Source organism: Hyla sarda, chromosome 5 (assembly GCF_029499605.1).
Source record: "Hyla sarda isolate aHylSar1 chromosome 5, aHylSar1.hap1, whole genome shotgun sequence".
Classification (NCBI taxonomy): domain Eukaryota; kingdom Metazoa; phylum Chordata; class Amphibia; order Anura; family Hylidae; genus Hyla; species Hyla sarda.
This window is the reverse complement of record NC_079193.1, coordinates 308,610,707-308,638,285: the sequence shown is the minus strand read 5'-3', so window position 1 is coordinate 308,638,285 and position 27,579 is coordinate 308,610,707. Positions and strand designations below refer to the sequence as shown.

General features: G+C 44.9%; 1 protein-coding gene across 4 annotated transcripts in view; it reads left to right on the top strand.

Moving 5' to 3' along the window:
- The window catches only part of STAU2 (staufen double-stranded RNA binding protein 2), a 410,885-nt gene that overhangs the window by 15,508 nt on the left and 367,798 nt on the right, over window positions 1-27,579 (top strand). For all 4 annotated transcript variants that reach the window (XM_056522155.1, XM_056522158.1, XM_056522156.1 and 1 more), the window contains 2 exons: window positions 23,610-23,847; window positions 26,274-26,404. In XM_056522155.1, the coding sequence (XP_056378130.1) occupies window positions 23,619-23,847; window positions 26,274-26,404 (360 nt within the window). In that variant the 5' untranslated portion in view covers window positions 23,610-23,618. Of the gene's footprint in view, window positions 1-23,609; window positions 23,848-26,273; window positions 26,405-27,579 lie in introns of those variants that run through there.

Genomic DNA, 27,579 nt, shown 5'->3' with positions numbered 1-27,579 from the left:
TGCCTCTTCTGAGCACGCTCAGAAGTAATAACTGATATTATAAACCAGGTGCAAACAGATGACATAAAGGCTCATCCCTTTGCCATAGACTTCAATGTTATAAATAATGGACGTTAATTTACCCGTTTCTTGTTACGGAAGAAAAATTTGTGCATGTGTCGTTTTTTCTTCAATCACAAATATCGTCCATTATTCATGACGAGCCATAAGGGGTCATAACGGATAATCAAAAAATCCCATAGACTTGAATGGGATTTTGTAACGAACGTTTAACATCCATTTTTAACCCCTTAAGGACCAGGCCAATTTTCACTGTTGGACCAGAGCATTTTTTGCACATCTGACCACTGTCACTTAAAGAATTAATATCTCTAAAACGCTTTTAACCAAATATTCTGATTCTGAGATTGTTTTTTCGTGACATATTCTACATTATTTTGGTGGTAAATTTTCGTCGTTACTTGCATCCTTTTTTTGGTGAAAAATCCCCAAATTTCATGAAAATTTTGAAAATTTAAAATTTTTCTAACTTTGAAGATGTCTACTTGTAAGGAAAATTGATATTCCAAATAAATTTTATTTTTATTCACAAATACAATATGTCTATTTTATGTTGGCATCATAAAATTGGACATATTTTTACTTTTTGAAAAAAAGGGCTTCAAAGTAGAGCAGCAATTTTCATGAAAATTGCAAAATCTGGAGGGACAGATGTTACAGAACTACAACTCCCAGCATGCCTGGGCAGTCTAGGCATGCTGAGAGTTGTAGTTTGGCAACATCTGGAGGGCTACAGTTTGGGCACCACTGTAACGGTGGTCCCCAAACTGTGACCCTCCAGATGTTGCAAAACTACAACTCCCAGCATGCCCAGACAGCCTTTGGCTGTCTGGGCTTGCTGGGAGTTGCAGTTTGGCCTTCCTAGTGGTTGCCACAGTAAAGATCACACTACTTTCACTTTCATTCCCCCTCCCCCCCCCCCCCCCCCCCCCCCCCCCTGAGCCGGGATCCAGCAGTCTGCAGCGACGATCAGCTGTTCCCAGGCATCTTCTCCTGCAGGTACCGACCTCCATCTTCTCCCCATGTTCCCCGCAACATCCAGAGGTGGGCAGAACGGGGGGTTGCCATGGCAACCCACTGTCCTGCTCTGCCATTGGTCAGAATCAGTTCTGACCAATGTCGGGGGATAGGAGGGAGATCGCAGCACTGCGACCTCACTCCTAACCTGCAAGATGATCTGGGCCATATGAAGGCTTGAATGTTATGTTGATACTTTAGGTCAGCCTGATTACAGCAATACCAAATTTGTTTGGTTTTCATCATGTTCTATTAATTAAAAAAATGAAACTTTTTGGATTTATTTATTTATTTTTAAATTGCCATTTTCTGATCCCTATAACATTTAAATGTATGAAGGCGCATTTAACGTTATTGTCATTGACCCTACGGAATATATAATGTTATTTTAATAGTTCAGACAATTAGGCAATCATGTTCACATTGTTGTTGTATTTTTTTTTTCTTTTTTGAAAATGGCAAAAAGGGGATAATGCGGGGTTAATGTGTGTCTTAGATTCCTTATACATATCAATGCAGTCCAGTTGAATTCCATTGATCTATGGTCATTTGGTTGAGCTCAAACAAATGTGGATCTCTGGATTAAGAGATTAGCCTTCATGCTCCCTCTACGATGATCGCCCCACCACCCCTTTAGACCACCAGGGATTATTAAAAGGTACCTTTAGACGCCACTGTCATATTTGACAACGGCAATCTAAAGGCTAATAGTTGACTTTGGCGGTCGCCGCATGCCGGGTTATTAGAGGCGGCCCCAGCTACAGCAATGAGCTTGAGGCCCGCTGAGTATGGAGGCTGCTCGAGTCAGGAGCCCGTTCCATACACCCAGAGCTCTGCCAGGTTATCTGTCTGGCTCTGCTTTACCGAAGGAAGGCTATATGTCAGAAAAATACACCTATCCGGGACTGCATGTCCCTGGCATTGGGCGGTTGTATTTTCGCATCCCTGAGCCTGTTAGTGCTATTGGCAATGAACATTTTATATAATGAACACCTGCAGTTACTAATAAATGTGAAAGGGGTACTCTGGTGGAAAACTATGTTTTTCTTTTCAAATAAACTAGTTCCAGAAAGTTAAACAGATATGTAAATTACTTTTATAAAAAAATCTTAATCCTTCCAGTACCTATTAGCTGCTGTATACACCAGAGAAAGGTGAGTTGTTCTTTTCTGTCTGACCACAGTGCTCTCTGCTGACACCTCTGTCTGTCAGAAACTGTCCAGAGTACAAGCAAATCCCCATAGAAAACCTATCCTGCTCTGGACAGTTCCTGACATGGACAGAGGTGTCAGCAGAGGAGCACTGTGGTCAGACAGAAAAGAACTATACAACTTCCTCTGTAGTATACAGCAGCTAAGTGCTGGAAGGATTAAGATTTTTGAATAGAAGCAATTTACAAATCTGGGGGTGGGTTAAAGTTAATTTCCCCCGCTGTGCCCACTGATCGAAGTCTGGGCAGAGTGTGGGGGGGGGGGGGTGGGTGGGCGGCAGGGGGAGCATAGCCGGTAAGTGATCTTCACTGTGGCCTTCTAAAAGTTGCAAAACTACAAAACTACTAAAACTACACCAGATATTGCAGAACTACACGCCCCAGTATCCCTGACTGTCTGGGCATGCTAGGAATTGTAGTTTTGCAACAGCTGTAGGCACACTGGTTGGGAAACACTGAGCTAGAGTCTGTTTCTTAATTCGGTGATTCCAACCCGTGTGCCTCCAGCTGTTGCAAAACTACAACACCCAGAATGCAGTGACAGACCGTACATGCTGGGAGTTGTAGTTTTGCAACAGCTGGAGACACACGGGTTAGAATCACTGAGCTAGAGTCAGTTTCCTAAATCGGTGGTTCCCCACCAATGTGCCTGCAGCTGTTGCAAAACTACAACTCCCAGCATGTACGGTCTGTCAGTGCATTCTTGGAGTTGTAATTTTGCAACAGCTGAAGGTTTGTGGCGCCCCCCCGCTCGGGCGGGGTTTACAGTGGGTTTCCTTCTACAAGTTTTAGTTGCGGCAATTTTTCTGCCGTAGCTCAAACTCCCAGCAGAAAACTCAATGTGAACCCCGGCCCGTGTGAATGTACCCTAAAAAAACACTAAACTACACTAACACAAAATAAAAAGTAAAACACTACATATACACACCCTTACACGTTCCACCCCCCCCTCCCCAATAAAAATGAAAAACGTCTCATACGGCAGTGTTTCCTAAACGGAGCCTCCAGCTGTTGAAAAACAACAACTCCCAGTATTGCCAGACAGCCATTGACTGTCCTGGCAGGCTGGGAGTCCTGCAACGGCTGGAGGCATCCAGTTTGGGAAACACTGCTGTATGGTTTTGGTGGAGACAAGCCCCATCCTTGTATCCGGGTCCGCCCCCTATTGCAAATTCCTCATTTAGGCATGGCGCTCTCTCACTTCAGAGCCCTGTCGTATTTCAAGGCAACAGTTTCGGGCCACATATGGGGGTATTTTCCTACTCAGGAGAAATTGCATTAAAAATTTTTGGAGGGATTTTTCTCCTTTTACCACTTATGAAAAGGTATAGTTGGGGGCTACACCAGCCTGTAAAAAAAAAAAGTTACACTAACATGCCTTGTGTTGCCCCATCCTTTTCATTTTCACAAGAGGTTAAAGGAGAAATGCAATTTCTTCTGAGTACGGAAATACCCCAAATGTGGAAGTAAAATGCTCTTGCGGACGAACTACATGGCTCAGGAGTGAGAGCGCCATGTACATTTGAAGCCTAAATTGGGGATTTGCACAGGGGGCAGATGGTTACAGCGGTTCTGACATAAACGCAGAAAAAAAAACACCCACATTTGACCCTATTTTTGTAAACTACACCCCTCATGGAATGTAACAAGGCGTATAGTGAGTAGAGATGAGCAAAGTTACAGTGATTCGATTAGTCACAAACTTCTCGGGCTCGGCAGTTGCTGACTTTATCCTGCATAAATTATTTCAGCTTTCAGGTGCTCCGATGGGCTGAAAAAGGTGGATACAGTCCTAAGAGACATTCTCCTAGGACTGTATCCACCTTTTCCAGCCCACCGGAGCACCTGAAAGCTGAACTTATTTATGCAGGATAAAGTCAGCCACTGCTGGGCCGAGAAGTTAGTGATGAATAGTGAGCCTTAACACCCCACAGTTCTTTGACAAATTTTTGTTAAAGGGGTTCTCCAGTGCTTAAACATCGTATCCCCTATCCAAAGGATAGGGGATAAGATGCCTGATCGCGGGAGTCCCGCAGCTGGGGACCCCCGGGATCATGCACGCGGCACCCCGTTTGTAATCAGTGCCCGGAGCGTGTTCGCTCCGGGACTGATTACTGGCGACCGCAGGGCCAGCTGCGTGTGAAGTCACGCCTCCGCCCGCGTGAGGCGTCACGTTCCGCCCCTCAATGCAAGCCGAAGGAAGGGGGCGTGATAGCTATCACGCCTCCTCCCGTAGGCTTGCATTGAGGGGCGGAGGCGTGACGTCACACGCCGCCCGCCCTGCGGTCGACCATAATCAGACCCGGAGTGAACACGCACCGGGTCTGATTACAAACGGGGTGCCGCGTGCATGATCCCGGGGTTCCCCAGCTGCGGGACTCCCGCGATCAGGCATCTTATCCCCTATCCTTTGGATAGGGGATAAGATGTTTAAGCACCGGAGTACCCCTTTAAAGGTGGACATGAAAATAGTGGTGGTTTTTTTTCCTGAAATGCTGGTGTTACCCCAAATTTTTCATGTAATGGGGGAAAAAAGCTCCCCAAAATTTGTAACCCCATTTTTTCTTGGTATGGAAATGCCCCATATGTTGATGTAAAGTGCTCTGCAGGCGAACTACAATGCTCAGAAGAGAAGGAGCCACATTGGGCTTTTGGAGAGAGAATTGGGCTGGAATTGAAGGCCACGTGAGTTTACAAAGCCCCCATGGTGCCGGAACAGTGGACCCCCCGACATGTGACCCCATTTTGGAAACTACACCCCTCACGGAATGTTATAGGGGTACAGTGAGCATTTACACCCCACAATGTCTTTTTGAACAGTCGTCCGTAAAAATGAAAAATTTTAATTCTCGGAATCAAATTTATAAGTAAACGCATCCAAGAGTTATTAATGCATAAAGTGATAGAAATCTGATTTGCAAAAAATGTTCCCGTCCTTAGGGTTATATTGGGCTCCGTCCTCAAGGGGTTAATAGCTAAATTGTTGGGAAAACACGGCTCAGGGATATAGACTTTCCAATCCTCTACTACTCTCCCCTATCCATTCAGTAGAACATAGGCATCAGAACCAGTGGCTGCTGTGAATGTATTTCCTCACAAAGTAACACAAGGATCTTCTATAGGAATACTCATGATTTAAATTTACTGTAACCGCAACTAAGAATATACAAGCTCACAAGTCATCCTCAGACAGTGTGTTAGATGTAGTGCAACAACAAACTCTGACCCACATTTACAAAGACTGTCTGTCAAAGTGAAGATGGTAGTTTTGTGCCAGATTTATTAAATGGCCCCTGCCTCCTAAAAAGTCTTGTTGGCTTTACGCTCTGAGGGTATGTCCACACGTGGGTAGTTTTGTTGCAGATTTGCTGTAGCAGGTTTTACTACCCATTGAAGTCAATGGGTAGCAAAATATTCAGCAACAGGTCTGCAGCAAAAATACGCAAATGTGAACATACCCTGACAGGCAAGGAAATCTTTCTATTCTTGCGATGACAGACACCGATGAACACCATAGTTCATAGGCCAAATTTACTAACTGAAGTAAGCAAAAGTTGTATGTCGAGAGGTAATGCCCATTTTTCATATGTTCATTTTCATCTGCTTTATATCCTTTTAATGTCAGTTTGTGCACTTTTTTCTGTCTGGCCAGACGTCAATGTGAACGAGCCCTTAGTCTTTTTTTTTTTTTTTTTTATATACACAAGATGACCATCTTTTCCTTTCCCTCTATATACATACACACTTGGCTCAGCTGAGCATGCATATCTTTTTTTTCATGGAGAAAGCAGCTACCAGACTCCCCATGTATTTTATAAAGGTACAGTATACTGTACCTGCATTGTGTGAATTGTGGCCAAGCCAGTTTGGCAGCGAAAGTGGGGCAAAAAAAAAGAATTATATATATATATATATCTCTATCTATCTCTCTCTCAAAAAAATAATGGAAACACTAAGATAACACATCCTAGATCTCTGAATGAATGAAAACTGATTGCATGAAATACTTTCATCTTTACATAGTTGAATGTGCTGACAACAAAATCACACAAAAATTATCAATGGGAATCAAATTTTTCAACCCATGGAGGTCTGGATATGGAGTCACACTCAAAATCAAAGTGGAAAACCGCACCACAGGCTGATCCAACTTTGATATAATGTCCTTTTAAAACAAGTCAAAATGAGGCTCAGTAGTGTGTGTGGCCTCCACGTGCCCGTATGACCTCCGTACAATGCCTGGGCATGCTCCTGATGAGGTGATGGATGGTCTCCTGAGGGATGTCCTCCCAGACCTGGACTAAAGCATCTGCCAACTCCTGGACAGTCTGTGGTGCAACGTGGTGTTGGTGGATGGAGCGAGACATGATGTGCCAGCTGTGCTCAATCAGATTCAGGTCCAGGAAACAGGCGGGCCAGTCCATAGCATCAATGCCTTCCTCTTGCAAGAACTGCTGACACACTCCAGCCACATGAGGTCTAGCATTGTCTTGTATTAGGAGGAACCCAGGGCCAACCGCATCAGCATATGGTCACACAAAGGGTCTGAGGATCTAAGGATCTAATTTCGGTACCTAATGGCAGTTAGGCTACCTCTGGCAAGCACATGGAGGGCTGTGCGGCCCCCCTAAGAAATGCCACCCCACACAATTACTGACTCACCGCCAAACTGGTCATGCTGGAGGATGTTGCAGGCAGCATAATGTTGTCCACGGTGTCTCCAGACTCTGTCACATCTGTCACATGTGCTCAGTGTGAACCTGTTTTCATCTGTGAAGTGCACAGGGCAAATTTGCCAATCTTAGTGTTCTCTGGCTAATGCCAAATGTCCTGCACGGTGTTGGGCTGTAAGCACTACCCCCACCTGTGGACGTTGGGCCCTCATACCACCCCCATGGAGTCTGTTTCTGACCGTTTGAGTGGACAAATGCACATTTTTGGCCTGCTGGAAGTCATTTTGCAGGGCTCTGGCAGTGCTACTCCATGCACAAAGGCAGAGGTAGCGGTCCTGCTGCTGGGTTGTTGCCCTCCTATGGCCTCCTCCACATCTCCTGATGTACTGGCCTGTCTCCTGGTGGCACCTCCATGCTCTGGACACAACGCTGCCATACACAGCAAACCTTCTTGCCACACTTCGCATTGATGTGCGATCCTGGATGAGCTGCACTACCTGAGCCACTTGTGTGGGTTGTAGACTCTGTCTCCTGCTACCACTAGAATGAAAGCACCACCAGCATTCAAAAGTGACCAAAGCATCATCCAGGAATCATAGGAACTGAGAAGTGGTCTGTGGTCACCACCTGAAAAACCACTCCTTTATTGGGGGTGTCTTGCTAATTGCCTATAATTTCCAACTGTTGCCTGTTTCATTTGCACGACAGCATGTGAAATGAATTGTCAATCAGTGTTGCTTCCTGAGTGGACAGTGTGATTCCACAGAAGTGTGATTGACTTGGAGTTACATTGTGTCGTTTATGTTTCCTTTTATTTTTTGAGCAGTGTATAGATATATATTCACCAAATACAGTATATTCTGCATTTGTTATTCCTGAAATGATGAGAGTTTAAAAAAACAAAAACAAAGTTTTATTAGTGTTTTCAAAATTTGACAAAACATGGCATAAGGGCATACACAGTAAAGTACATGAATGGAAGGCAGTATTCCCACAATAAAATGGTCATTTCCCCCTCCCTCCCTATAATGGGAGTTTAAATCTTCAAACTCCACATATGAACGGATTGTGTTTGGGTATATTTACACAGAAAATATACCTGTGAAATGACTAACCTATATTTATGGGGGGATCCGTGACCTTTCAGAGCAGAATCCACAGAAGTAATGTGGACGCTCATTACTTTCAAGACCTTTTTTTCCCCCTTTTGGAAACTTAGCTGAAATGAAATCCTGAACATGTTAATGGGGCCTAGTTCTAATATCGTCTGTTCTGTGAATGTCACTGGTTGAAGACTATAGTAGTAGTGTGAGCTGCAGGCTCCAGCTTGATACAGCAGCGTGATTCACTGTATCTGCAGGTGTAGCAGGAATAATGTGTCAGAATTGAGGAACTTTAACCTAATTGTTAATGAGTACATGAATTACATTGCTGAAAAGTAACTACTATTATATTTATTGTCATCTCTTTTAAAGACCGTCAACATGTGCTAGAATTAGAACAAATGTCCCTCAAACAGGACTAATAAAATAAGGATCAGTATAGTTTTCAAGGGTATGTTAAAATGGGGAACGTGTTACATTAAAAATGTAATCCATTCTGCAAGTGCAGGGATAGATTGTCAACACTAAACAGGACCACCCAGGACTGTTAAAGGGGTACTCCGCTCATAGACATCTTATCCCTATCCAAAGGATAGGGGATACTATGTCTGATCGCAGGGGTCCCTCCGCTTGGAACCCCCACAATCTCTCCTACAGCACCCAGTGTCATCTGCTGCATGAAGCGATCTTTGCTCCGTGCCTCCGTCATCATGCACGGAGCAAAGTTTGCTTCATTCAGCAGATGACTGGGGGTGCTGCAGGAGAGATCGAGGGGGTTACCAGTGGCAGGACCCCCGCGATCAGACATCTTATCCCCTATCCTTTTGGATAGGGGATAAGATGTCTAAGGGTGGAGTACCTCTTTAAGGGCTTGACAATTCAGATTTAAACCTAGGTGCCGGCAAAAAGTTAGGAGCCAGGATTTATTTAATTTTTTTATAGACCAATTCAGATTTTATTTGGGATGTGATCAAGAATCCGTTTTGGTGTTTTAGAATTTTTTTCCATTGACTCCATTAATTGTGCGGATCAGGAATGGGCTAATTTAATATGTTGGACGAATACGTTTGGTTGCAAAATGGGAAAAGGGAGTGATTTGAACCTTTATGGGGGGGGGGGGGGGTTATATTTATTTTAAAAAAATAATAATAATTTGGAGGGTGGGTGACAGAAGGTGCAGCAGAAGGGAGGGAGACAGGATGTGAGACACTGCCCTGGGCCCTGTTGGGTAAGAGTTTACATGTGGCAGGCAGCAGGGCAGAATGCTCGGCCGGGTATACAGTCCCCCTCCATACACCAATGACAGCGCCCCAAGCACCCACATGGATGGCGGCGGCAGGCAGTGCCTCTTCTCCAGCACTAAGCCACTTGTGCCAAGATAAATGTTGCCCCTGGTGGTGGCCGTCGGTAGCTCCTGGGATTTGTCGAGACCGGGCTGAAGCAAAGAATGAGTATGCATTGAAGACGTTAAAAGTACAGCCCATGATTTATTTCCTCCGGATTTGTTTACCTGGGGATTCTGTATATTTAATAAGATGGGTATAGAGTCTGGACGGAAAGGCTTCTAGAAGCTTCTCCTGGAAAAGATTTCAAGGGGCCTTAATACCACAAATATTTGGAGACAGAAATGAGATTGGATCTCTAATAACTGCAATATCTCAGCCTTAAATATTTTGTGTGGTGTCCACCATATTGAGTCCATCTTAATGCAGCCCCTTAACTACATTGACGGAACAGGTCAATAGTAAAGTTCTGTTGGCTTTGTCTTTACTCTGCTGCGGTTCAGGTGTTTTCAAAGACTAGTCTGTATAGCTTTTATATGTAAAGAATACTGGAACCCTGGGGTCCCCATAAGAAAGTGGGATCCATTTGAAAGGGGACCTCTTGTAGTAATGATATAGAACCTTATCGTATATATTATATGCGACCCATACACTACTTTATAACAAACCTGTGGTACCTTGTAGACCTACAAGCAGCAGTAGTGCAGATTATCACATCAGAAGACATCTTGTAAAGACTGAATCGAATCTGTTTGTGGTTGGAGCAGCTAGACCTCTGTGCCCATATGTGCCTGGTTTGTCTCATGACATTGCACCGGAGGGAATTAGTTCTATTCCTAGACTGCGCAGAACTGACCAGGAACCATAGGAGGTGTTCTAATTTTTTTTTTTTTGTATAGGCAATGTGGTCTCCGTGTGTGTGTGTGTGTGTGTGTGTGTGTGTGTGTGTGGTTGTTTTTTGTTAAAAATATTATTTAATTTTTTTTTTTAATAATAGTACTGCCAGGGTGACTCATCCTGGCAGTAATGGCCTAGTCAGCAGTCTTCAAACCCCTTGGTTGTCTGCTTTAAACAATCCCCTACTTGTCAGAACAATCTCATGACAGTAAACTGATCACAGTGCTTTGACAACCCCCCTACCCCCAGAACACTTGAAAACTGGGGAAACCGGGCAGTATAGGATGAGTTTTTCTGCAGGGGAACTTAATGCCTTAATGCCCACAGAACGCCGCGATTTTCAGTCTGGGTCAAAAGCCGGATATGGTCTGAAAAAGAAAATGAATAGGTCCGGCAGGGTTGTGGCAGGAGGTGGTTTTGAAATTCTGTTACAAAAAGACACAGAGCTACCTGGCCACAGCAGGGAGCTCGCTATTGTGACTGCCGTCGCCACATCCGCATTGTGAAATACACTGTGGATGTGTCACCCTACCATACTCATGCATGTGAATAGCTTGCTGAGAGGATAGCATTTTTGACTGCTGAGGGTGAAGGATTTGTTTATTACATTCACTTGGCTACAGAAGTGCTGTAATACCATATCCAACCCATTCGCATGAGTGGCGCTTTTTCAGGAAGAAAACAATAGTTCTGTGCAACCCCTTTAAAGAAGCTATTTACTATATGCAATTGAGGTTTCTAGTAGCCATTGCTTTACCTTTCAGCCATTCAGCATTAAAGTAAAAATGACTTGCTATGCACTCTTCACCAATAGGGCATGATGGCAGCCTTCCCCTCTGTAGAGCAGGGGGAGTGCCTAGCCACATTGTCACTCACCAGCAGCCGCTATAACCTGTAGTTTACCATTAGTAAATGACAGACTACATATTCAAGAACCAACCTCAGAAATTATGGATTAAGGTTTTGTTACTCTTCAGTGTGTTAAATGCTGGATTGCAGGGGTAGCTTTTCTGTAAAGCTTTTGTGCCTTTTATCCTTTTAAAGCAGCAGGTCAGTCTTGTTGGAGTGATGTAATATACATAGTTGCCATGGTGATCTTCCATATAGCCACCTTAGGGAGGACTTGCATGTGTCTTGCCTACAGAGTGAGACCTGTCGCACCCATCACAATTGCACCATCAGCATAATTTTTGATTATTTTTAGCCAATATTACTATGGGCCAAATATTAGTCGTATGCTGCTGTCCGATGCTCAAGAGGAAACCTAGGAAAACAGACCTTGTGTAATACATACTTACAAAAACTGACCTGTATATCTCTCATCTATAATAGGGATGCACGATTTGGGGAAATTGTGCAATTGCGATTATGGAGGTAAATATTGCGATTTCGATATGCGATTGCGATATAATAAAAAAAAAAGGCAAAATCCCCCTGCAGTTCATATCCCTTATTTCATAAATTGGACATAAAATGGAGGGAATTGGATATGAAACGGGGAGAAATTAACTTAATTCCTCCTCCACATGTCCCTGGCCTAGTCTGCACACTCTCCGGCATTGTTCCATCTCTGTATGGTGCAGCGCAGCTGCCTGGGAAGGAGCATAAGGGGGGGGGGGGGAGTGTTTGATTCTACACAGTGCACTTCTCAGTAAAAATGACAGATTATCTTTTATTCTGTTTAAACCCCTAACGACCATGAACGTAAATGTATGTCCTGGTGCGGGGAGGTACTTTTGCTCACCAGGACGTACATTTACGTCCTGTATATGACCGTGAGCATTGGAGCGGTGCTCACGTCATGCACTGCAGGTCCTGGCTGCTATCAGCAGCTGGGGACCCACCGGTAATGGTGGACATCAGCGATCGCGCTGATGTCCGCCATTAACAACACAGATGCCATGATCAATACAGATCACGGCATCTGCGGAAATGCCGCGGGGATCTGATCATGTAAAATGCAGCCGGAGGTCCCCTCATTTGCCTCTGGCCGGAGACCAGAGCAGAAGATAGCTGATAACACTGACCAGTGCTGTGCCTATGCAATCAAATGATTGCTATAGATAGTCCCCTATGGGGACATAGAAATTGTAAAAAAAAAAAAAAAAAAATTTGAAAAATCCCCTCCCCAAATAAAAATGTAAATTATCCCTTTCTCTCTCTATCTATCTATCTATATATGTATCTCGCTATTAAGTAGTTCCAACTGGATAGCGTGAATAAATGTAAACGCTAATGTGAATTTGCTGTTGCTAACAGATATCACTGCTCGGTGATTGTAGGGTTAACGCCCTAGCTGACCAGGTGCAAAGCTTAAGATGTGTTAAATGTGTAAGGGAAGAAGTGACGTAGGGACATGTGGAAGCGGCATGAGCTGCGAAACGGACGTTCTCCCCCTCCATACGCTTGTGCCTCCACCGGGATTAAAGGGATGCTCCAGTGGAAAACATTTTTTTTTCAAATCAACTGGTGCCAGAAAGTTGAACAGATTTGTAAATTACTTTTATTAAAAAATCTTAATCCTACCAGTACTTAACAGCTGCTGAAGTTGAGTTGTTGTTTTCTGTCTGACAACAGTGCTCTCTGCTGACACCTCTGTCTGTCTCAGGAACTGTCCATATTCAGAGCAAATCCCCATTGCAAACACCCCATTGGTGTCAGCAAATAGCATTGTGGTCAGACAGAAAAGAACAACTCAACGTCAGCAGCTGATAAGTACTGGTAGGATTAAGATTTTTAAATAGAAGTAATTTACAAATCTGTTTAACTTTCTGAAGCCAGTTGATATGAAAAAAAAAATAGTTTTTCACCGGAGTACCCCTTTAAAGGCTTTTTAACTGCATCCGTACAGAGTGCCGTGAGTTCTTTCTACTGTTATGTCATGGGACTTTGAGTCTTCATCATTATCACAGAGCACCGGACGGGTTGATGCAATTGCATTTTGGCATGGTACACCCGCTAGTCAGGGTCTATACGAGGGATTGTGATTCCTGGGAATAAGAGCAGGGCAGACTGTACCTTTCTTTTTATACTTGTATCAAAATAGAATGTTAATGATCCCGTACGGTAAATGTAAAAAATAGCTTTTTTTGTCACATTTTATTCCCCCAAAAATTTATAAAAAGTGATTTTAAAAGTTCCATATACGCAAATGTGGTATCGATAAAAATTACAGATCAAGGCCCAAAAATGAGCCCTCATACAGAAAAATACAGAAAAATGAAAAAGTTATAGGTGGTCAAAATAGGGCGATTTTAAACATACTGATTTTGTACAAAAAGTTTGATATTTTTTAAGCAGTGCAATTATGGAAAAGTATTTAGATGAGTATCATTTTAATCGTATTGACCCACAGAATAAAGAAAACATGTAATTTTTACTGTAATGTGTACAGTGTGAAGACAAAACCCTCCAAAATTTGCTAAATTTTGGTTTTTAACCCTTTTAACGATGCAGGACGTATATTTACGTCCTGCGCCGGCTCCCGTGACCGTGCATCACATCGCGTCGGTCCCGGCGCTCATCAAAGGCCAGGACCCGCGGCTAATACCACACATCGCCGATCGCGGCGATGTGCGGTATTAACCCTTTAGAAGCGGCGGTCAAAGCTGACTGCCGCTTCTAAAGCGAAAGTATCCCGGCTAGTCAGTCGGGCTGTTCGGGACCGCAGCGGTGAAATCGCGGCGTCCCGAACAGCTTGCAGGACACCGGGAGGGCCCTTACCTGCCTCCTCGGTGTCCGATCGGCGAATGACTGCTCAGTGCCTGAGATCCAGGCAGGAGCAGTCAAGCGCCGATAACACTGATCACAGGCGTGTTAATACACGCCTGTGATCAGGATGAGAGATCAGTGTGTGCAGTGTTATAGGTCCCTATGGGACCTATAACACTGCAAAAAAAAAAAAAAAAGGTTAAAGGTCATTTAACCCCTTCCCTAATAAAAGTTTGAATCACCCCCCTTTTCCCATAAAAAAAAATAAAACAGTGTAAATAAAAATAAACATATGTGGTATTGCCGCGTGCGTAAATGTCCGAACTATAAAAATATATCATTAATTAAACCGCACGGTCAATGGTGTACGCGCAAAAAATTTCCAAAGTCCAAAAAAGCGTATCCTAGGACTGTATCCACCTTTCCAGCCCACCAGAGCACCTGAAAGCTGAACTCCTTTATGCAGGCTAAAGTCAGCAACTGCCGAGCTGAGAAGTTTGTGACGAATCGAATTACCGGAGGTTCGCTCATCTCTAGTACACACACATGGGTATACACATGGGAGGGTATGTGCAGAGCATTGCACCCTTGTCTCTAGTACAGACTAAGGTTCAATGCTCTGCACATACCCCCCACCTGTATAGGAATGCACACACACTGCTATACACATGGGAGGGTATGTGCAGACTGCAGAGCATTGCACCCTAAGGACTGTAGAAGACACTAGGGTGCAATGCTCTGTCTGCAGTCTGCTCTGCACGTACCCCCCATGTGTATAGCAGTGCTGCAGAGCAGACTGCAGACACAGGCCCTGGGAGGATCACCTACCCGGCCGGGGCCGCAGCACAGCACGCAGTGAGTATGTGAGTGAGCGGCTGCAGAAGATGGTCGGTCACTGATCTTCCAAATAAAATGGCGGTGAGGGGGGGACAGATAAGTTGGGAGGAGCAGCAGTCCCATCCTGGTGAGTCAAGACCGAAAGACCCAAGGCAGAAGCTGGTGAGTGGTGACTGTAAGTGGAGGGTAGGGCAGAGACTGAGGACTAGACTACACTACTACTTTTAATTATTGCAGACACTGATCAATGTTATGCCATAACACATCATTGATCAGTGTTATCGGCACTCCATTTCTACAGGCACCTGAGGCTGCCAGCATTATTGGAGCGCTGATCGGACGAGCCGGAGGCAGGTAGGGAACCTCCACCCATCCTCTCAGCTGACCGGGACCCCACAGCTTTTGCCACGGGTGTCCCGATCAGCTTCACTGAGCTACCGGAGATAGTTTTTGGTATTTTAGATGCCGCAATCAACTTTGATTGCAGCTTCTAAAGGGATAATGCCAGACATCACCAGGATCTATGATGTCCAGTGTTAGCCAGTATGAAAAGAGCTCCACTTCTGAGCTCTCTTCATACACCCGCCGCATGCCTGCACCATATTCATACGGCAGCCAGTCGTGGTGGGAGGAGACACAGTGAGACGCACAATTGTGGGGCCGGACCACACTGGAGCTGAGCATACCAGCGCCGTTGGCTCCCATGTTTAACCATATTTTCGTTCCTGTGCTCCCGGCCTCTCTGGCATGTGGCCCACTCCTGTATCGCTGGATCACAATCTACAATTATCGCGATTCGATTGCGATATATATCGTTCAGCCCTAATCTGTAGACACTTAAACATGGAGCTATCCTGCCCGTAGTATAATTGCTCCCTATTATAGCCCCATATAAAGGGCTCAGGTGTTAGCTTTTGTTGGTGTAATGGAAATGAACAGCCTCAACAGTTAAGCAATGGTTTGTTTATTAGTTTGTTCAGTCCCAAAAAGATCATAAATGAAACCAATCCTGTTCACTCCCAAAAGCTGACGTGAAATACTACGTATAATTGTAACATTAGTGTGGACGGGTTTTACATTGACCCATACACACTGTAGAATTTCCACGTTTAAATTCAAGTTTCCAGACCTGCCAAAAGAATAAACATGTTAATTCTTTCGGTTGAAATTGGTACGGACTTCATTGCCATCAATAATTCTAGTGCCAAAAGATTTCGTTAGGAGCCGCACAATATATCTGCCAGGGATATCTGTTATCCCATAGTGTAAACTTAGCCTAATTGCTGTGTAAATGAATGATCCGTTTAAAGGGAACCTGTCATCACATCATGCTGCCCGAACCATCAGTTATCAGGAAAATCCCGAGTGACTTTTTTTCTGTCCCATAAGCCTTGATTGATCTCCCTGTTTGGGAATCAGTAGAAACCATCAGAGACATCTGTTTATATGAGTCGTGGTTCAGGCACCATGAAAGTAATAACTACTTCTCTTTAACAAGCACTGGTTGACACTGGAATGGCGGAATGTCCATCTGGAATTTTTTGTGCGGATATTCTGCTGCAGTAGAGTCGCAATGATTTCAATGGGATTCTGCTGCGCTGTGCGCACGTTGGAGTTTCCGAGGCAGAGGTTTCTGCTTCAGAGAAACAGATTCTGGCAACTGCAGTAAAAAATGACACGTCTATTCTTTCTGCGGATTTTGCTCAGAAATGCATTTCTGTCTGATATGGTGCATTTCTGAGCTTTCCGGGTTTCTGCCTTTGTGTGAGCAATGAAACAGTAGTCATTTTTTATGTTAAAGAGCCAAGTGCCAACATTTGCAGCCATTTTGTTCCACCAGAATGTTGGTATATAAACCTTGCTAATTGCCCCTCCACCCTTTTTGTTTTTATCTAGTATTCTTGTTAGCTTTTATAGTGTTAGGATATGGTTATATGGGCGGACTTTATGGGAAACTCGGAACATGTTTCCCGCCGCCAGTTTAAATAGGGACGGGCTCTCCGACAGGCTGTCAGCGGCAGATTTTTGCCACCATTCAAACTTGCAGCGGGAAACACTGCTGCAAGTTCGTTATCAAATCCGCCCGTGTGAATGAGCCCTAAGGGTATGTTCACACTGGCAGATTTCCTGCAGATTTTTTAAATTAAAGCGGTACTCCAACCCTAAACATCTTATTCCCTATGCAAAGGATAGGGGATCTGATGTCTGATCGCGGCGGTCTGGCCCGTTGGGACGCCTCGTGTTCTCCTGCGCGGCAGTGTACAGAACAAACGCCGCTCCGTGCCGGATGACGGGTGACCACAGCTTTCACGCCCCCTCCATTCACTTCTAGTTTTCTTGTTATATGTGTGTATTGGACAATTCCACCAGAAATATCTATGGAAGCTTAAAGGGGTACTCCACTGGGAAACCTTTTTACTAAATCAACTGGTGCCAGAAAGGTTAAAAAAATTGTAAATTACTTCTATTTAGAAACCTTAATCCTTCCAGTACTTGTCAGCTGTTATATACTCCACAGGAAGTTCTTTTCTTTTTTTAATTTCCTTTCCGTCTGACCACAGTGCTCTCTGCTGACACCTCTGTCCATTTTAGCAACTGTTTGGAGTAGAAGCAAATCCCCATAGCAAACCTCTCCTGCTCTAGACAGTTAACTTCCTGTGGATCATACAGCAGCTGATAAGTACTGGAAGGATTAAGATTTTTTAATAGAAATAATTTACAAATATGTTTAACTTTCTGGCATCAGTTGATTTAAAAAAATGTTTTCCGGTGGAGTACCCCTTTAAAGTTTCCAAAAAAAAGGAAAATCACATGAAATATACTTCTAATGTTTTGCATTTTCATTGGGAATAGAGAATAAATATATTATGGTACATTGTTGTGGGATGTCACTGTGCGTGTGATGGAAAAGGTGGGTACGTATCCCCGTACAGAGCAGTGCGATAGTTCATGACAAAAGCTGCAACATCAGGTCAGATCAAAGGTCTTCACAAGTTTATGTACAAATGCACAATTTTTTGGACACGGCATATTGACGTTATCTAGAAGAGTGTCTAGTATAGCTTGACTTCCTGCAAATGTATTAGAGCGGTGTTTCCTAATCAATGTGCCTCCAGCTGTTGCAAAACTACAACTCCCAGCATGCCTGGACAGCCTGTCCGGGCATGCTAGAAGTTATAGTTTTGCAACAGCTGGAGGCACACTGGTCGGGAAACACTGTATTAGAAGGTTATTGAGAGCAATTTTTGTATTATAATGGCAGGTACACTGTTGGTAAAACAAACTACCGCTAATACACCAGCCAATCTGCAGCAAAACCCATGTTAGGCTGGGTTCACACCACGTTTTTGCAATACAGTTCCCGTATACGTTTTCAATTTGAAAACCTTATGGAACCGTATTGAAAACCATATGAATTGACTCTCCATTGAAAAACGTATTCCAAAAGATGTATCAGGTTGGGTCCGTTTTGCATCCTGTACGGTTTTCAGTTTTTTTCCCTGTACCCAAAACTGTAGCCTACCACGGTTTTTGCTCCGGGTGAAAAACCGTATTGAAACGTATACGTATTTATTTTTAATTTTTTTAACATGGGAGTCAATGGGAACCGTATGTGCGTACGGTTCCATCCAGATTTCACCATACAGTTTTTGACTTTGCACAGATTTTTTTCTTGGAATGTAAAATCAAACTAGTGAAACTTTATTCATAATGGAATGAAAAGTAAAAAAACGTATACGTTTTTTCTTAAAAAAACGGATGCAACCTGACATCATTTTTCAAACCGTATATGGTTTTCAACCGTATATGGATAAAAATTTGTACACAGGTTTTAAGGAATTGATACGGGAACTGTATTGCAAAAACGTGGTGTGAATGCACTTACCCATGTAGGATTGGATAGATAATCTGCAATCGTAGTCTCTTTCCTTGTGGATAAGATTTGCTCTTATCTCATTCACATTTGTTATGATTTTTTATTTGGTCTTGCAGTGATTTAATAAAAAAATAAAAAAAATAGTTCAGATTGCAATTTTGCGATCTATCTGTCAAGTGTATACAATACAGGAATGTGGGTGCACTACTGTGGTTGATGTATACAATGACATTGGCTATCCCTCAACACTGATGTTAAAATTGAAACATTCGCCAGTGTATCCTTATATGAAGGACACACCAGAGCCCGCACACCTACGCCAAGGTTTCTCAAATGGCGCGGGACCTAACGCTAAACCTACCTGTGCGTGATAAGCAAAACAGGGGCCAGTGGGCAATTACGGCAGCATTTAGTCGACTCACAGCGTCCTCCCGGGTACCCTCCAGCGTGGCTACAAGCACACATACAATGTGAGGAGGGAGAGACAGGCTACAAGCCCCACCTAAGTTGGCTAATATAGGTGCATGGACTCACAGGTGCTACCCTAATACTGCCTGGAAGATATTCAAGGCGCATTACATATGGAGTTTACACACCACAAAGTATAAAATTTAAACAACAAAAAACGTGGTCTCAAATGGCTGGAGGTGCTCAACCCCAAATGCAGTTGTGCATTTATACTGGGGGAGCAGATCCTGCCCTTGTGGTCCATTGCTATGGGCGATCCCCAGCATAAAAATGCATACAATGGAGGATGCCTGCAGCGGACTACAAGTGCCACAATAGAATCCTACACCAGATAGACGGTGTGGATGTGTAACAATCAGAACAATACAATACACGAATTTAGGTGCACTACTGTGGTAGATGTGCGGGCTCTGGTGTGTCCTTCATATAAGGATATACTGGCAAATGTCTCAATTTTAACATCAGTGTTGAGGGATAGCCAATGTCATTGTATACATCTACCACAGTAGTGTACCCACATTCCTGTATTGTATTAATCTTATTGTTACACATCCACACCATTTATCTGGTGTAGGATTCTATTGTGACACTTGTAGTCCGCTTGCGATCTGCGGCGATACCGGGCTGATCGGGTCTCTGGGACCCGACCGCCCGGTAATTTCGCATGATCCCGGCTGTCACAGACAGCCAGGACCATGCTAACGTATAGGAGCGAGGTGGCAAGCCGGCCACCTCCTTCTATACCCTGCGATCTGTCTGTTAGTTAACCGACCAATCGCAGGGGGGGGGGGGCGGTTACTTCCTCCCGTCCTGCCCGGCCCCTGAAAGTCCGGAGAGGACGGGAGGAAGACCGGAGGACGCGTCGGGGGACGGGGGGAGTGCTGCGGACCGGCCCCGGTACTTACCTCGTCCCTGAAGACCCGGATCCAGACGATGAAGATGGCGGCGACAGGTGAGTAGATCTTCAGCCGCGGTCGGGCCCTCTACAGCAATGCACGTCGCCGTAAAGCGACATGCATTGCTGTAATAGGACCCTGTAAACTACAACTCCCAGCATGCCCAGACAGCCCTTGGCGTCTGGGCATGCTGGGAGTTGCAGTTTTGCAACATCTGGAGGTCCACAGTTTGGAGACCACTGTGCCCTTCCAGATGTTGCAAAACTACACATCCTCAGCATGCCCTTACTGTCCAGGAATGCTGGGAGTTGTAGTTCTGTAACATCTGGCCCTTCAGATGTTGCAGAACTACAACTCCCGGCATACTGGGAGTTGTAGTTTTGCAACATCTGGAAGGGCACAGATTGGGAACCACTGTATTAGTGGTCTGCAAACTGTAGTCCTCCAGATGTTGCAAAACTACAACTCCAAGCATGCTGGGAGTTGTAGTTCGGCAACATCTGGCTCTAAAGATGTTGCCGAACTACTACTCCCAGCATGCCTGAGAATGTTTGGGAGTTGTGGTTTTGCAACAGCTGGAGGCACACTGGTTGGGAAACATTGTTTCCTAACTCAGTGTTTCCCAACCCGTGTGCCTCCAGCTGTTGCAAAACCACAACTCCCAAACATTCTCAGGCATCCTGGGAGTAGTAGTTTTGCAACAGCTGGAGGTCCCCCCCTGTGAATGTACAGGGTACATTCACATGGGCAGGGGGCTTACAGTGAGTATCGGGCTGCAAGTTTGCAATACAGCAAATTTTGCGCGGCAGCTCAAACTCGCTGTAATCCCCCGCCCATGTGACTGTACCCTAAAAACACTACACTACACTACACTTAGACAAAATAAAATAAAAAGTAAAAAACACTATATATACACATACCCCTACACAGCCCCCCTCCCCTCCCCAATAAAAATGAAAAACGCCTGGTACGCCACTCTTTCCAAAATGGAGCCTCCAGCTGTTGCAAAACAACAACTCCCAGTATTGCCGGACAGCCGTTGACTGTCCAGGCATGCTGGGAGTTTTGCAACAGCTGGAGGCACACTGTTTGGGAATCACTGGCGTAGAATACCCCTATGTCCACCCCTATGCAAATCCCTAATTCAGGCCGCAAATGCACATGGCGCTCTCACTTTGGAGCCCTGTCGTATTTCAGGGCAACAGTTTTGGGACACATATGGGGTATCACCGTACTCGGGAGAAATTGCCTAACAAATTTTGGGGGCTTTTTCTCCTTTCACCCCTTATGAAAAGGTGAAGTTGGGGTCTACACCAGCATGTTAGTGTAAAAAAATAAACTTTTTACACTAACATGCTGGTGTTGCCCTATACTTTTCATTTTGACAAGAGGTAAAGGGGAAAAAAGCCCCCCAATTTCTCCCGACTACGGAGATACCCCATATGTGGGCGCAAACTGCTCTGGGGGCGCACAACAAGGCCCAGAAGGGAGAGTGCGCCATGTACATTTGAGGTGATTTGCACAGGGGTGGCTGATTGTTACAGCGGTTTTGACAAACGCAAAAAAAACAAAAGCCCACATGTGACCCCATTTCGGAAACTACACCCCTCACGGAATGTAATGAGGGGTGCAGTGAGAATTTACACCCCACAGGTGTCTGACAGATCTTTGGAACAGTGGGCTGTGCAAATTAAAAATGTTGTACAGCCCACTGTTCCAAAGATATGACAGACACCAGTGGGGGGTAAATGCTCACTTTACGCCTTCTTACGTTCCTCAAGGGGTCTAGTTTCCAAAATGGTATGCCATGTGGGGGTTATTTTGCTGTCCTGGCACCATATGGGCTTCCTAAATGCGACATGCCCCCCGAGCAAAATTTGCTCTCAAAAAGCCAAATATGACTCCTTCTCTTCTGAGCATTGTAGTTCGCCCGTAGTGCACTTCAGGTCAACTTATGGGGTACCTCCATACTCAGAAGAGATGGGGTTACACATTTTGGGTGGAATTTTCTGCTATTAACCCTTGCAAAAATGTGAAATTTGGGGGGAAACACCTTTTTAGTGATTTTTTTATTTTTTACGTATGCAAAAGTCGTGAAACCCCTGTGGGGTATTAAGGCTCACTTTATTTCTTGTTACGTTCCACAAGGGGTCTAGTTTCCAAAATGGTATGCCATGTGTTTTTTTTTTTTTTTTGCTGTCCTGGCACCATAGGGGCTTCCTAAAAGCGACATGCCCCCGAGCAAAATATGCTCTCAAAAAGCCAAATATGACTCCTTCTCTTCTGAGCATTGTAGTTCACCCATAGTCTATTCCGGTATAAGTTATTGGCTATTTATCCCCCCGCGACACCGCTGCAGATCATTGATTTAAAGCGGGCGCTTTAAATCAATGTACTGCAGTGGCTTTTGCGGTGCCATAGGCCGCCGCCGCCACCACCACCCGATTCTCTCCCCCTACCTGTCAGGGTTGTCCGGGCCATCCATCCTTCCTGTAGTGTCCGGCGGCATTCCGGGTGGAGGGTGAACCGGTCCGGGCTGTACTTCTTCTCCGGGGTCCTCTTCTCCACTCCGGGCAGGCTCAGGCCTAGTAACGCAGCATAGACGCCGCTGCGCAGTGACGCCCGTGCGCACAGGCGTAGTGGCGTCTATGCAGCGTACTAGGCCGGAGCCTGCCCGGAGTGGAGAAGAGGCCCCCGGAGAAGGACAGCCCAGACCGGTTCACCCTCCACCCGGAATGCCGCCGGACACTACACGAAGGATGGATGGCCCGGACCACCCCCATTACGGGTAAGTTTAATTTTTTTTATTGACTCGGAGTGTGGGGGAGGGGCCTGAGCGGTATGGGCAAAAATCCATACCGTGGGAGAAAAAAAACCCGGTATCCGGTTCATACCGGTATACCGCCCAGCATTACGGTGGGGGGTGCGACGCGGTGTGGTGGGTCGGGGGGGGGGGGACTATCGCGGTGAGGTGGGTCGGGGGGGGGGGGGGCGGTCGCTGTGCGGGGGGCGGGGCATTATCGGCTTATCGGCAATTATCGTGATTATCGGCCGATAATATCGGCCATACCGATAATCGGTCGATCCCTAGTAGGAATGTCTCAAAACTTTTCACCAATTTATTTTTATTTTTTGCTGTCATTTGTGCAAATTTTATAAAGTAACGTGCGCAACAACTAGGGAAACCACAGACTTGTGCAACAGGTTTCGCATTGCGCAAAAATCATCGCTTATGATAAATTCCCCCATTAGAGTTAAGGGTTTTGGGCAGATTAATCAACATTGTAGAAGTCGGTGTTTCCCAACCAGGGTGCCTCCAGCTGCTGCAAAACTACAACTCCCAGCATGCCCGGACAGCCTTCGGCTGTCCGGGCATGCTGGGAGTTATAGTTTTGCAATAGCTGGAGGCACCTTGGTTGGAAAACACAGGTATAAGCTATGGGTACTATATGTGTAGCACTGTATGTGTGTGATATCTACTAACACTGCTGTATTATAAGCCGTTGGGGGGATACCAGGGAATGAAGGCTCCGTGTTCTTGTACTGTATTTAACAACTTGTTTTGTACATTTCACAGAGCAAGAGAATGGCACACATCAAGGCACCATCATCTGCATCCATGTGTGACTCTTCTTTTTCTTCTGTGCTCCCTGCTCCTACCACAAGTTCCGGTCAGCTGAGTGTTCAAAGCTCCCTGAATGGATCTGCTACAGAAACGACCACAGATAGCCCCACCGAAAGTCTTGTGGATTCATCATCCTCTGTAAGCTCGCCAGGAGTGGCCACCGATGAAGGGCAAGCCAAATTCTTGGAAGGTACATGCAACACTTATTCACTGCTTACTGTTTTCTGGGCATTGAATGTCATTTACTCCTCCTTTCCAGGTCTCCTAGGTGGTGTATAATGCAGAGCTTCAAATCACTTCACAGAACGATAGAGTTAAAAAATCAAAACTTAAAAAGTAGCTCCCACCATCTTAATTTTTTTTTTATTTATTGAAATTTTTTTTCCTGTCCTTGCCTATTGCCCATCTATCCCTAACCCCCTCCCTGCCTTTAATTTTTTATTTTATTTTTACATATTATAAATGGCTTTTTGTCTGCCTGGTAGTGTGCTCACTACCAGGCAGACTTCCCCAGCAGGCGCGACGTCACAGATGCCTGCTGGGGGGGACTTCCGCCCTTAGTTCACCTATACAGGGTGCCTCCAGCTGTTTCACCACTACAACTCCCAGCATGCCCTGACATATATTGGCTGTCAGGGCATGCCGGGAGTTGTAGTGGTGAAACAACTGGAGGCACCCTGTGGTGAAAACAGTAACTTTGTTATGGCCGCGGCGCTACCCCTACAAGGCCCCCCCCCCCCCCGCAAAGCAATACATTTTATGGCCGCAGCGCTAAAGTCCCCCCACCCCCCGAAACACACATACCGAACTGCGTCCTGAGGCAGCAGCGGGAGGCGGGGCCGGTGTGTGAGGCCGGGGAGTGTAAGGTCGGCGTGCAGGGGCAGCAGCAGCAGCGTCATGGTGCTGGAGTAGTGGCTGTCATCTGAGGCCAGGGAGCCAATGCGCTCGCTCCCGCCTGTCTGATTGACAGGCAGGGAGCAAGTGCAGGCCGAATGAATTCGGACCGATTGCCCGGCCGGCATCGGTCCGAATTCAGGCTTGATGTCATGCCAGGCTGCAGCTGGTCACTAGGAGGGAGACCCCTAGTGGCCGGCTTTCAAAATAAAAATAAAGGTTTTTAATTTAAAAAAAATAAAGTATATTAGAAATATGTTGTAGTACATCAGTACTACAACATATAAAAAAAAAAGTTAATGACCCTGCCCATTTAAAGGAGAAGTCTTATGCTGAAAAACATATCCCCTATCTGCAGGAAAGGGGATACGTTTTAGATCCCCCCCAATGGTTGGACCCCCTGCGATCTCTTGTACAGGGCCCCGGCTCTCCATGGCAACACAGCATCACGAGCCCTGCCACCGCATTATATATATATATATATATATATATATATATATATATATATATATATATATGTATATATATATATATATATATGTATATGTATATATATATATATATATATATATATATATATGTGTGTAATGATTCTGCATTTCCTGGTAGAGCCGGTAGGGGATAAGTTTTCTCCTTTTAATGGTCTGTTCACACGTACAGTATTCTGCGTAGATTTGATGCCCAGGATTTTCTGCTGCAGATTTCAATGTAAACTAAATGACTGAACACAGCTTGAAATACTGCGCATCAAATCTGTGCAGAATACTGTACGTGTGAACAGACCCTAAAGGAGTATTGTAGCACAATTTTTTTTTTTATCCCATTTGTGCCCGGCCTGAAAAAAGTAAAAACACAAACTTTGACTCACCTTCCACTGCTCTCCCCTTGCGCCACTACAGCTCTCCGGTCCCACTGTGATCAGCATATCGCCGGCCGCAGCAATGTCCCACCTCAGCCGGTGATATGCTGAGTGCAGTGTCATGAAAGGAGCCCGGGCCCCACCTTCTTCCTGCTGCCCGGGCTCCTTACATGACACTGCACTTAGCCTATCACCGGCCAAGGGGGGACATCGCTGCGGCCGGCGATACTCTGAATAGTGTGACGATCCGTACACATGGAAGCAGGAAGAAGACTGGGATTGGCGGACCAAAGATCTTTAGCGGCAAAAGGTGAGTTAAAGTTTGTTTTCACTTTTTGAGGCCCGGGCACAATGAGATAAAGGAATAGTGTAGTGCAAAAAATTTTTTTTTAAGGCCCCATCTACACTTTGAACATTCCGCCGGCAGAATTCCGATGCGGAAATCCGCTTGCTTTTTTCAATGGGATTCTGCTGCTCTGTGCACACTGCGGATTTTCCCTGGCAGAAAGTACATCCAACCAAAGAATGAACAGAGCAGACAAGTACTGGGTTAAGAAGCGAAACTCTAGCATATGAGACCATTCTTCTTTGAGGATGAGTCAGTCCTAGAACTATTAACAAGTGGGTGCTCATGTGCAATGAATAGAGATTTCGAAAACCTCCATGTCTTTTGCATGACAACTTCTACATTCATGGGTTGTTTACATTCGATGGGGAAATGATGCTGATTTAACAAGCAAATAAATATATTTACTAATTTACTTCAGCACCTGCCATAGTGGTTCTAAGAAAACTGTGTGTCAGTAATAAAATAAATGTCTTTGGATAATCTTCTTATAACAGATGTATTTGTCTCTGTCCAGTGCCTCTCCATGAAAACATGACAAACCCCAAAGAGAAAACGCCAATGTGTTTGGTGAATGAGTTAGCCCGCTTTAATAGGATTCAGCCACAATATAAACTTCTAGATGAAAGAGGACCAGCGCATTGCAAGGTAGAGTGACTGCATTTGCTTCAATGCCTATGAACTAAGCTCAAGTGTACCTACCATGTAAATCAGTAGCGTTTGCATGTGTACAACTTTGTAATTTATCTCAATGGAGTAAATTAATGTCTGTCCTGCTTTACAGAAGACTGTAGTTTCCATCTACTTGCCTGCAGAATTTATAAAGGGTCACCTGTGGGTTTCCTGTGTCTGAATTTCTGTAACAGAAAATCCGCACTGAGGTCAATGTAATTTGCTGCAGGTTTTTCGCTGCAGAAGTTTAACTGTGGTAAATCTGCAGCAAGAAACTTGTGGGTAACCAGTTCGTGTGAACGTACCCTAAGAATATTTCTCATGGTGCAGCTACCACATGCAGATGAAACCATGCACACCGGTTAAGACCCATGGCATGATTTTGCCAGTAGCACTTTAGTTTTACTGACAAAAATATGTGGCAATTGGCCACAATGTGTTTGAAGGTTTAATTTGCAGCAGCAGCCACAGAGTAAGTCCTTGTTCACATTGCCATCAGACTCTGCTATGTGGAGTTCAATCTTGAATTCCACCAGAACGACAGGAGTTTAGCGCATACACTATTGTTTTTCTTCCCTAAACTACTGGAACTACAAGTGAATGGGGTTGATTGGGACCCTGCAGTGTCCATTCTGTTACGACCAGTTTCAGGGTACGTTCTGCTCAAGAAAATAAAAGCTGAATGAACCCTGAATGGGACCGAAGACCACGTCAATGTAAACTTTGCCTAAAAATGGTATTCCGAGGGCATTCCTAACCCTAAATACGCCCCAATTCTTTCCTTTTTAAAGAATTGTAAATAATTAGGCTGGGTTCACATCACGTTTTCAGCCATACGGGACCACATACGGCTGGGGGGGGGCGGAGCGGAGCTAAAACCGGGCGCTCCCGTATGCTGCCCATATGTAATTCATTTCAATGAGCCGACCAAGGTGAAACGCTGACTCCGGTCGTCTCGTTTTTGCCCCGCTTGTGGTTTTCCCACCGGACCTAAAACCATGGTCGACCACGTATGGCTGAAAACGTGATGTGAACCCAGCCTTATTTAGCCTTAATATATCAATTGTGATACCATAAAATAATTATTGGTATAACTGATAAATTTAAATGCCGTTCAGTGACTCTTGTTTGATTGTGTGTAGTATTGTGCT